Source organism: Pezoporus flaviventris, unplaced genomic scaffold, assembly GCF_033815535.1.
Source record: "Pezoporus flaviventris isolate CSIRO_AGI_PZ_B2104156 unplaced genomic scaffold, CSIRO_AGI_Pfla_v1 ptg000047l, whole genome shotgun sequence".
NCBI lineage: Eukaryota > Metazoa > Chordata > Aves > Psittaciformes > Psittacidae > Pezoporus > Pezoporus flaviventris.
Genome location: NW_026892595.1, coordinates 15,617,207 through 15,629,339, shown reverse-complemented (window position 1 = coordinate 15,629,339; position 12,133 = coordinate 15,617,207). Strand labels below are relative to the sequence as shown.

Below are 12,133 nucleotides of genomic sequence, written 5' to 3'. Positions count from 1 at the left end.
TCCAACACAAATTGCTTTCAGCTGCCTACCACAACTGCATCTTATTAGCCTTTTCACGAAAGCCAATTTATGCAAATCCAGTATTAGTTAAATAATTAAACTGACCCTCAGCATTCATGTACAGACATTGTCTGGCACTAAAAGATGCAAGAAATTTAAACCTCCCATCTTCAGTGCTTAGGCCTCCATCTTTTCAACTGTAGCAGCACAATGACTGTTTATAAACATCCATTTCAATACATCCATTAAAAAAAAAGGGCACTTAAAAAACCTGAAACTCTTAATTGCTGTGCTTTTACAGCTCTGCTTTTCCCTCCCAAGACAGATTTACACTGAATTTCAAGCTCTCACACCTAGAAAGCATTACTTGCTACTTTCAGCTTTTGATTAAATCAACAATGACAAAATCTGGCTGACATACAGTAACTCAGTCCAGATTTTCTCTTTTATGCAGACCTTTCTCCACTGTAATTACCACAGTTTTATTCCCTGAAGCTGGAGAAATGCAGACTTAGAAGCACCAGTATAAGGTCTTCCATGGTGATTCAGCAACACTGGAATACCCAGGACAGAATAAATGCAGAGGAGCAGTGAAATGAGAATGACTTTTCAATACTGAATGCTGGACACATGCACTGCTGGACTATAGCTTCCCTGTGGCTCGACTAGGGTAAAGCAGGCAACAAGTATGTTCCCACACAGCAGTGCTCAAGAGGCACTCTTACACAATTTGTAAATGTAAAACTGAAGGCGACAAACAAGAATGAAACTGTTTTGATGGGGATGTGACAACAGTCAGATCTCTAGCTAGCAGAGAATTTTATGTAACGATTCTGTGCTGCTGAACATCCCTGGCCAGAAGTAATACCGGTACCTGGCACTTTTTGCCACTGTAGGGGCAACTGTCACCTCTTCAGCTTTATTCTGTTTTACACAGCTGACCTGACCCAAATGACGCCATCGTCCCTTCGATTGGCTGGGCTGGTGTCAGTTGCTGGCTTAAACGGACACAGAAGAAAGAATTCAGCACCCTGTGATTGAAATTCAGGATTGCTTGGATGCCTGTGCGCGTGGTGAAGCAATCCAAATAAAGACCACTTTTCGTTTTGCTCCAGTGAATTGTCAAAGAGATTTAGAAAGCCAGGGGATCTCATTATGGTAATACAGGTTAAATACTTTAAAAGCATATGGTGTTACCATTCTGAATGAAGCTGTTCGTGCCCGCTCCAGGAAGCAGACAATAGGCCAGAATCACATCTCGTGTCCCTGGTCCACCAATGGGAACCAGGGATTATAAATCACTATGAGAAAACATCCTGTACTATCTGGTATCAGGTAATGCCTTGTCTTTCCAGTTACAGCTTGACTCACCCTTCTCCAGAAGGGAACAAACTCTAGCCATGTATTCCAGTGGCCAAAGGAAAACACCTCTAAAATTTCTTACTGTCCATTCTTGTCTTGATAACAGTATCTGTAGAGATGGGTGAATATAGTATACAATGTACCTTAAAAATACATGTAGAGATAGGGACTGCTTTCACAGAGATGCTGCCTGCCCATTGGGAAGAAAATACCACTGAAAACCACCAGGAACAAAATAAAAATGTTTCACATTATCACAAAGCTTTAAAGATGCTTTGATACGGCTTAAAGATTTCTTTTCTTTCTCCCGCAAAGGCCCCTTCTAATTCACAGCTGAAAGATTCTTCTGTGTGAAATGGAGCTCATTACCACATATTTGCTAATTTTCTCCAGTAGGGAGCAGTCTCAACATTGACCTTGGTAACTTTAAATGTCAGCTCTTTCCCTGTGGGCACTGAAATAATGTGTTGTCTCTCTCTTGGAGCCCAAGACAATGACACATTGTAGCCCACAAAGACCCTATTAGTAGTCCGAGCCTGACAGGGATTATCTAGGTTTTCAGAAACATGTCCTAGGTTACCGCTATTTCAAGGAGTTTTTTTGGATTTGTAAGCAGCTATGCTGCAGACAGGCAGCTGAAGCACTACAATATTTTCAACATAGTAGAAATCCTCAGAAATGCACCTATTTCTTCAGCTGCTCCTTGCAGCTAATTCTGAGGGCAGCAGATGAGCTCTACCAAATGACAGTGGAACCATTTACAAAGATACTGCCTTTAATTCCCCTCCTTCACCAATCTGCCAGAAATTGCTGCTTCCAAAGTTGGCAGATAATGATGTTTGCCCATGTATCAGACATTTCTATGCAAAGCCCAGTCTCTTTGCTTTCCAAACCCTAGAGAAAGGTGGATTTAACTCAGTGGGTGTCCTATCAGGGCAGTAGCATCTGGCAATCTTGTGGAGAGAACAGCAGGAGGCAATAATTTCTTAAATTATCACAGCAAGATTTGGCACAACTTCTTTGCTGGCACTTTCAATTTTATTTCCTATTCTGCCTTGAAAAAAAGGAAATTAGGGGCACTTGGAAGGAAGACCAGCCACAACACACAAAACTAGAATTTCCTTCAGCACTGTCTTATGTTCTGGAGTTGGTTGAAGATGGTTCCTTGTTTGGGGTTTTTGTGTGTGTCTTCTAATAAATTCCTTTACAATGTATAAATGATTAAAATATATATAAAATATGTAAAAAATAGAACCATTCTCCTCCACATATATCAGAGTATTTACACAAAGAGTATCAAAATTTTCTTCTTGTTCACAGCTTTCCGAAGGATATTGGAACACTTCAAAATTCCAGCCCTTTCTAACTACCCCACCATATCTATTTATGCATTATTTAAGTCAACTGAAAAAGATGGGTAAAACACGTATGTACCTGTCTTGTCCAGGAGACAAGCTGTAAGTATTTATTTGCCTCTTTTCTTTCATAATCTGATCTATTTCCTTGCAATATTGGCACCTTCTAATTTTTCTTTATCCCCAGTTACCTGTGATGTTACTGATTTGGCTTGTTGACATTTTAACAGCTTGTACAGTTTGCCTCCATTCCTGACACTGCTTGTCTCACCTGTTAACTTCATGGTGCTGGAGAGCTACTGTCATCTTTCTTTTCACTTTTCATGCACTTTTTGCTTCACTGACCCTTGTGAATGAAGACTTTAAGAGCATATTTTAATAAATACCCCTTCCTTAATGCTACTCTCCTGCTTACTGTGATTCTACTCTTCTGCTAGAATCACTGCCTCTGCTCATATCTCATCTGTTTTACTGACTGAATGTCCAACTTGCCAGGCAGCACTCTACTGCTTAAAATCACAGCCACCCGCTATTCAGATTAAGCCTTCACTACACCTACTTTTCACATGGAAAACTGCAGTCACTTTCCCCAACTCCTTTCACTCTCCACACCGACTTTTATTTCCTCCTCTTGCTGGTCTCATCCTTTTAAAGGTTTCTACCCATCCTAACAGTTCTTCACCCAGGTCCAGTTTCCATGTCAACGTTTCTTCTACCTCTCCCTCTGTTCTAGTTTCATGTCATTAATCCCCAGCTCTCTACATTGCACAAGTAAGAGGATTTCTGTTTGGTACTAATACTCTTCCAATATTATCTGCTGCTCCCCATCTTATATCACAAGTTAAATACTATAACCAGGGACTGATGTTTTATTGCGCTTTAAGCACCCAACACAACAAAGTCCCAAGCCATGATGGAAAACTGTTATCAATAATGTATGCATGTCACAATGTAACATTTGCTAAGTGGCTCCAGATCTTATACAACAAAAGGCGCTATTCTGCATTACAGCTGTGGTTAAGCAGCCATAAGAGCACAGTGATGTACGTCAAATGTACACATGGCCCTCTCTTTCCACTTACATATAAAATTTTGGAAAGTCATCTGTATCTGATTAAATAGATATTCACTAAGAACAATCAAACAATTCTCTTTTGTGCTATTTTACATGCTTTTTGCAAATACAAACTTTCTACTGCATATTGTTTAAATGAAAAATTACATTGTATGTACATTAGAAATAAGATTCTGTATGTAAGCTTCCACACAGAAGATCTCCAGCACAGTTGGGCACATTCTAAATTTACTTTAGATGGATGATGTCACGTTAGAACAGACAAGGTTGAAGAGATGTCTGCAGGGACACAGCCCCAGGAAAAAGTAGGGATTAGCTTGTCAATAAAGATGTAAACAGACTGCTCTGAGGCAGCCTCATTTCTGACATTAGAAAATCTTAAACGGTTTTCTGGTGAAGAGCTTGTGCAAAATTGGAGCAGGCTGTCAAGACTGAAATCTATTCATTTCAGTTTTTCAATAGCTGCTGCCTGTCAGGCAATCAGCCTCCATAACACTATAGGGTTAAAAAAACAATTGCACATAACATAAACCAGTAAAACTGAATAAAATTCATTAGAGAAAGTTATATCTGATATTGTAACAAGCAGGCTTAGCTAAAGATAGACTTCATGAGAATATCAACTAAATTTGTATGAGACTATACCTTCAAATAGGTACATGAGCAGCATGTGCATGTATCTCAGCTCCTAGAACTTCCATAGCAAGCTGTTATAATGGATGAGATTATATGCAAAAGCAACTGTGACTTTTAAAAAAGGCAGGCCTGCATTTTTGAATGAAATGAGTCTGCACTTTGGGTATCTGCGAAACACTGGTATGAAACTACAGAGAGAAGCATAATAAGCAAAGGACGTACATAAGGGAATACTGCTAGTTGGAAGAGTCTGTCAAGCGGTAAATCCCACTGAACAAACATTGGGTGATGCATATAGGCAGAAAAGAGTTAATGCTATGATATAACCACCATTCCCTTACTGTAATTTGATAAACAGCCCCCCTACTCAACTGCTTTCCCAAGTTCTGTTCTACTCTTAGAATACCTGAAGTCACATTACACACTCTTTCACTGTTGAATAACTATGGTTAAAAAGATGGGGTATTGAATGAAAGTCACCCAGAACAAAACCAGTTCTAGTAGACCCAATGATAAGAGATCAAATTCATTAACATGACAGCACCCCCGTCTCCATGAAGAACATCTTTCTGCTATCAGGGCTACCAAACCTACTAAATTAATAATTTGTCTTTGCCCCAGAATTAACAAACAGAACTGGCAAGAGGCATTTTATCTCTCTGTATCTTGGCAGGGGAAAAAATATCAGTCCAAATTAAAGGCAACCTAGTGTTTAATATGCTGGCACCAATTTCTGCTATATTTTCAACCTGTCAGTGACACTCATCCTGCCCACAAGGCTAGGAACTTACATTCCCCATATTGACAATTACACTGCAAAACCAGATTATCTGCCTGAACATGACCAATTTAAGAAATGTGAGGTTGAATGTTGTATTTTGTACCTCTAAAGAGAACTAAAGAGTAGTTTCAAAGATATACCTTTCAGTTATCATGTCTTACCTGCATTATCAGTTGTGAATACAGGTATTCTTCAATGTTTGCTGTTTGATACACTTTTGCCATAACTATTGTTTTTTCCAAAGGCTCTCATGCTTTCTCCAGTCTCTGGCTGTAATCTTACATTCGGTACAGTAAAAATAGAAGACACTGCAAAAAAAAAAAGTGTCAGTGGTTGTTAAAAATATTCCAACAACTCAAAAAGCTTTTTCATAAAGCAGCCCCTTTTTGCAGGAGCTAGAAAAACCTTGACAATTTCCACATAACATCAGTCAATTAATTATTAGTTGACATGATGACATTAATCACAGGCATCAAACTGCAAATAATTAAGGACTCACACACTGATGATATGAAAAGTCATTTTTACTTAGGGGATCTCAAATTGGTGGGAGAAAGTCACTGACTTTACTGCTTTTTGAGAACAAATGTCCATATAAAAATATCCTCAGAGAACTGCCACTGCATGCTTGCATGAGGAAATGCTAAGAGACTGTTTAAAGGACTGATCAGGGATGTAACAGTTTTCTTTGGTTTTGCACTAATGCAGCTGTAAGTTTTTGGAGTTACTCTTTCATCTTTATGTCTTTAAAAGACCTGGTTATTGTTTTATGCACAGATCTTCCCACTGTATTTTTTACATCTAAACTTGCATTTGACATTCTGCTATCCTTGGTAACATAAATGACAAATTGCATATATTCTATGCAAATAAACCAGTATGAGCTCTCAAATATGAAAGCATAAAAGGGAAGGATCAATTTCATTTTTTAACAGTAAATAACAAGAACTCCTATTTAGTAAAAGGGGTGAGTCCTCATGTCTGAGATGAGTGAAGGCTATGTTGAATCATAAATGGCATTGTACTCCCAGACAGGATGTTTTTAGCAGAACTGCACAACTTTTACCTTTTTAATGTACTATTTTTAAAAACTGAGAGTGGCTAGATGTTAGTCAAAGCATATCTGAAAACTGAACTTCCAACCCAATTGAAATGATGCCTTGACTTGAAACCAAGCCAAATAAAATCAAAGTTTTGCTCATTTTGAACACATTTGTAAAATAAAACACAAGATTAACATTCTATGCTGTAAAATATTACATAGAATATAAATATAGAGTACTAAAGTAAAGATGAGGAGAGAAAATTGAACAGGTTTTTCTTTTTTTCAGTGTAGGCAGAGTCTCCATACTTTGTGAAATACTGTGATTCCAAAGAGACAGTATTTTCTGATGGAGAATCATTTGGCTGGTTTCTGCCCCCTCCCCCCCCCTTTTTTTTTTCCCCTCACCTGTGAGTCTTTCCTTGGTTTTTACTGCTAAATCCCCAAATTTGCAATTCAGCACTAGGACCAAATTGGACAAAAAATATTCCATGATGAAGAGCATTCACTAGAGATATCTGCAAAATTGCAGTCATGTCTGGATCAGGAGGCAGTAGATTTTGTGCGTACAACCACTTCTGTTGTGCATAGAGACTCAAAGTGTTTATAACTGCATTTAATTAACTATCAATAGCAAGTGTTTCACAACATAAAATATTAACCCAGAGAACTAGAATCACAAAACCTGGTAATTTCACTACACAGTAAACATTTTCCCAACTCTCCGAAGTATATGACTTCTTTGTTTTGTAAATATGTTTACAAGTATACCCAAGTCATACTAAATAGAAATGATTGTAGTACTTGATACTGGGATTGTCCTTTCTTGCATCTGGATTTATGCTTCATAATGATTATCTACTAGACACAGAAAAAGTCTTTCTGTAACTCAAAATTTTACTGGAGGCATTTAGAAGAACCTTGCTTTAAAATATAATGATTTTTTCATCTTTATTCTCCCCCCTTCAAAAGGTTTCACTGCTCCTGATGTTTAACGTTATGCAAAGACGTGTTTCTGCCAATGAATATCGCCTTATGGTTATGCTTCTGCAAATAACCTGCTGTGAGCTGATAAAAGGATTAATGCAGCCAAAATTCTTAATCTGTGAAATTACAAATTAAATTCTCATATTAAAAATACCACCCTGAGGTATTTTTTGTGGTTTTAATTCCCCTCTGGTGTTCTGCATACATTGTGCTTGTTAATGACTAGGACAAGACTGTCTCTGTTGGCAGCCTGCTGCAGAGTGATAATGTGTAGGCATTTACTTCACTGATAGAACTGGATTTAACCACTGACTGATAAACTAAGTGGCAAGTGGGTAATAAGTCCATATTAACAGAAAAGTACTACTGCAGAATTCAGAATTCAAATCCTGGCTAGACTAAATCACACAGTCAGAAGGATTGAGATGTCACCACTGCAGAGTGATTTTTGTTTTCCATTTACTAGAAATAGGATAAATGAACTGGCATTCTTAGTATTTCATTAGTCCTGAAGAAATTAATCTCTGCATCAGTTTCAGCAAAGGCAGACCTTCACCAGAAGCCTTAATTTACGTTGCGTCCTTTGAATTTTCAGCTTACAAAGTCCTGCAGTCAGCAAACTGAGTGGTGAGTTAGTGTGGCAGAAGAGGAAACTAGGAATCGTTTTGCAGAGGAGGGACACGGTCTATGACAGAACTGGTGATGGACAGAAATTAATGGTGCTAATTTGATTTTAATGTTCCTACTCTACAAATGGGAAAGTACTCTTCAGAGTGGAGTCAGGGTACTTGGACAGCCAGACCACCAAACCAGCTAAAAATGTGACTACTACAGCTGTCATGGGCAGAAAAGCTAAATTTACAGAAGTTTTCATACTGACACTGATGCAAACATAATCTATTGTGTATTAATATTCAGAAAGGGAGCTCAGTTTTTGCAAGCAAATTTTTAAATAAGCCATAGCTACATACCCACACATGTGCTATTGTTGCATCTCTGAACTTTTTGCCCCAGAGTACCGTATTTAGCTCTTCTGCTAATGGATATATGTTTGAAGGCAGAAAATAACATACACTGTTCCAATGCAAACATGCTTCTCTTTACCACATTGAGTTAATGCAAAATGCTGATTGTTATTCCCCTGTAAAACCTATTTTTAATAACAGAACCTTTTCTGAATCAGAAATATGCATGATAACATTTTCCCCCAGAATAAACAGTTGTGTGCTTTTAACATTGGAAAAATACATGGTAACTTATGATATAAATGATTTTCAATTATTAAAGAGATAATTGACAACATACATGATGACAGGAACATTTTTGCCCAGTCAACTGGAATACATTTTAATAAAAGATATAATAACATGTATGTAAATACTGCAAGCATTCTTAGTTAATAATATAATCTGCCACCCAGTTCTTACACTAAGTCAGCAAATTAACTGATTGTCTACTTTGTGTTTCTCAGACTTCCAAATGCCAAGTCCTTTCTTAAAGGTTACTATTATAACACACAGAGATTCTGTGAATCAAACATGGCTGGATTTTTATCCTGTATGCTGCAGCTAGTTAAGAAGTACTGTATATTATAAAGTGAAAAGCACCAAATATGTAAATTGCATTTTTCTTTTTTCTTTATGACAATTCAGATAATTCTACTGGCTGCACACATAATCAAATACAAAGATAGCAGGCTGCAGACTGCTGAGCAGAGATAGCAAAGGAAAAGAAAAAAGAATCCATTTTGCCCTATGTCAAGCTAACTACGTAATTTCAAGCTACACAATTGCACTCACTTATTTGTGTGTGGCTGCATATGTCCATGAAGCTGTCTGTATGTGAGGGTTAGCATACACACATGTATCTGTATGAACTAGCGTTTTTCTTTTTAATCAATTCAGAGGTGGTTATACTCACTATCAGTTAACTCCCATAGCCGTGGAGGCAGATCACTGAAATACTCATGGCTCTGGGCAGCCTGTGCTGACAATCTGTTCTTTGGGAAACACTGGAGTAGTTTGGAGGCTAGATCTTCTGCGTGATTCACATAGCTCAACCTGAAACACAAACAAAAGGTTTTTCTGAAAAACAGTCTCATAATTCTGTTTACTAATTCCATCTGCAGTCAGCAGAGTGGAAACACAGAGTTTTGCTGGCCAGGATAACAACAAACATCTGTCTGGGAGCACTATCAGGAAAAGATATTCCTCAGGTTAGGGAGTCAAGGAATTATTTGTGGATTGATAACTCAAAATTCATACAAATTTTACAAATATAGAGCATATAATATACCATATCACATATGCCCTGCCTAGTACACAAAAGGATAATAAGCAACAGCATCTTGAAAGCAACTGTTTGGATTCTTCCACTCACATTTTATTGAATGTACAGACAGACTGAAAATTCACAGCACAGGAAACAAATGGTTATTACTATCTAGACCCATGAAATCCAAGCTTAAAACAACAGCAGTATTCATACAACTTTGCGAAGTATCAAATTTTAAAATCCTGTGATGCTTAACAGGCAACATATGCATCATGTTTCATAAAGACATTTGTCTTTTGGGAAGTACTCGCTTCTTATATTTTCATATATTCACACAGCAGGAGGTTGACTCTTCATTAGGTGTTAATGCAATGCAAATATTAAATTGTAAGTGAATTATCTTTTCTAAGCTACCTAGGGAAGTCTGAGAAAAGCCATTGTTCTACTGGGAGCTATATGTTCGGGAATATTCTAAAAAGATAAAAACTAAAAATAATAGATTTGGAGGGGAGAGAGTAAAATGGTGATCAGCAAGGTGTGCCTTGGCTCTAGTAACCTATAGTTGCCTCCTGAATTTCTAAAGCCACTGAACTTACTGTAATATGCAGTTAGAAAAGAGGTGCTGAGTCTTGTAGACACCGTGTTGCTACTGCTTGTAGGTAACTTTGAAAATTCAGCCATGCCTTTGCTCAGTAAAGATCTCTCATCAGGTAAAAATGCCAAAGTGTACAAAAGGTCTCCCATTTTTCAATGCACTGCCTTCCCAAACCAGGTAGAGTAGACTGCAGTCCAAAATGCTACCGTATTTGGAAAAAGATGGTGTTATCTACTAAAATCAATAAACCTACAGCATGTTTCATGCAAATGTTCATTTTTGTTCATCTTGAGCTGGCTTTCTGGAAAGCACTCTAGGAAGATGGAATAAAGAGTTATTCTTTTATTGGGATGACATAGCATAATTTATATGGATGAGTAGGCACAGGAGAAAACTTCCTCTGCAACAAAGAACAGATAACACTGAAAACACTAAATGAAAAATAAAATGCTATTTTAGTGAGAACTTTAAATCACAAATGTCATAGACAAAACTTTTTTTGTCCATGTTGATACTAAGTGTGAAAAAAAAAATTAACGAGTCAGTAGCATCTCTACTAAATTATGTGCTGGCATATGTATGATATCCTGATATTTGTAATGACTCACAAAAAATGCCACTGGCTGTCTTTTTAATTTCTAGCAACTGTATGCTAGACAGGAATTTTTGAATAGTGTGCCTATCTGATCTCATCTGAAGAGAAGGCAGGATATTTGTCCAGAAATTCCTAGGGATGAATTGCCCAGCAGTGCTGACCACTTTAGGATATTCTTTCTCATCAGTCATAATCTTACAGAAATCCCAGGATTAGGATTTAGAATTGCTATTCCAGATCAAACAGAAGCTGAACTGCCGTGTTTGTGATGGCATAATTTTTTCTGTTTTCATTTTCAGTTTGTGACCAAATAAAGACATTGTGAATGGAACAGTCATTGCCTATAAGCTAGGTTGTAAATTAGATTAATTCCAGACTGCTTAAAATAACAGATTGTAGAAATTGCTTCCTTAAACTTTTTTTTGAAAATTACAATAAAGTTCATTACAGAACACAGCAAAGTACCAGGAAAAAGGCTATTCTTAACAAAGAGAAGAAAAAGGAAGGGAGAATTGGTATTAATTCTTCTACACATCCAAAATTTCCATGGAGCAGTGATTACATTGCATCTGTGAGGCCTGTCTTGCGTTCTAATCCCACCTACACCAATTATTTGTTCAGAGGTCTTGGCAAATCTTTTCACCAACGTATTTTTTTTCCCCACAGAAGTAGCTGCATCTTTTGTAGGAGCCATAATAAACTTGCTCTGTCTTGAATGAAATCTACTGTTAAGTCAGAAAAATGAGGTCACTTAGGTAAGCAGTGAAAAATCACCCTATAATGTAAGAATTGTACCATTCCCTAGATGATCCATAGGTATAGTAAAGATACTAATTAAGTAAGGCAAAGCAAAAGAACACATTTGAACACTGAGTTCTGAACTGCAGATGAAATTACGGATGGTGACACTCTAGTTCCTCTGTGCTCTTGTATAGAGTAGTGCTGACATTTTGATTGTATTAATGGTCAACAACGTACTTGGCATACTGTTAATTTTTTCAGCAATAAAATCCGATTGACTAATATAAACGGAAAATAGTTCCAGTAGGAACAGTTTAGGAAGCCAAAATCATCCTGCCAGTTTAGAAACAAAAAGACATCAATCAAATAATCAAGCAGATTATACACTAATACAATATAAACCTAACAAAAATATCTGAAACATAACCACACCAACTAAAGAAATAATTGTGAATAAGTCAAAAGTAGAACCAATTTTATGATTAATAAAAAGAAAAGGGATTAAACTCATTGCACAATCTGCAAACATACTTCAATCTGCTGTACCTATTACATTTACCTGCCTTGATAATACTCCCAGTAGGGCTGGTGGGAGGGTGGTGGTGTTAGTAGATTCTACTGTAGTTTGAAGGTTCCAGTTGCTACATTATTAGTATTATGTACCCAAGCACAGAAGATCATCCAAGTAAC

At 37.2% G+C, this 12,133-nt stretch overlaps 1 protein-coding gene across 5 annotated transcripts in view; it reads right to left on the bottom strand.

The window, feature by feature from the left end:
• CDK14 (cyclin dependent kinase 14) overlaps positions 1-12,133 on the bottom strand; it is a 319,714-nt gene that overhangs the window by 57,574 nt on the left and 250,007 nt on the right. For all 5 annotated transcript variants that reach the window (XM_061468433.1, XM_061468436.1, XM_061468437.1 and 2 more), the window contains 2 exons: positions 9,159-9,298; positions 5,371-5,517 (listed from right to left, as the gene is read on the bottom strand). In XM_061468433.1, coding sequence (XP_061324417.1) covers positions 5,402-5,517; positions 9,159-9,298 — 256 coding nt within the window. In that variant the 3' untranslated portion in view covers positions 5,371-5,401. The remainder of the gene's footprint in view (positions 1-5,370; positions 5,518-9,158; positions 9,299-12,133) is intronic.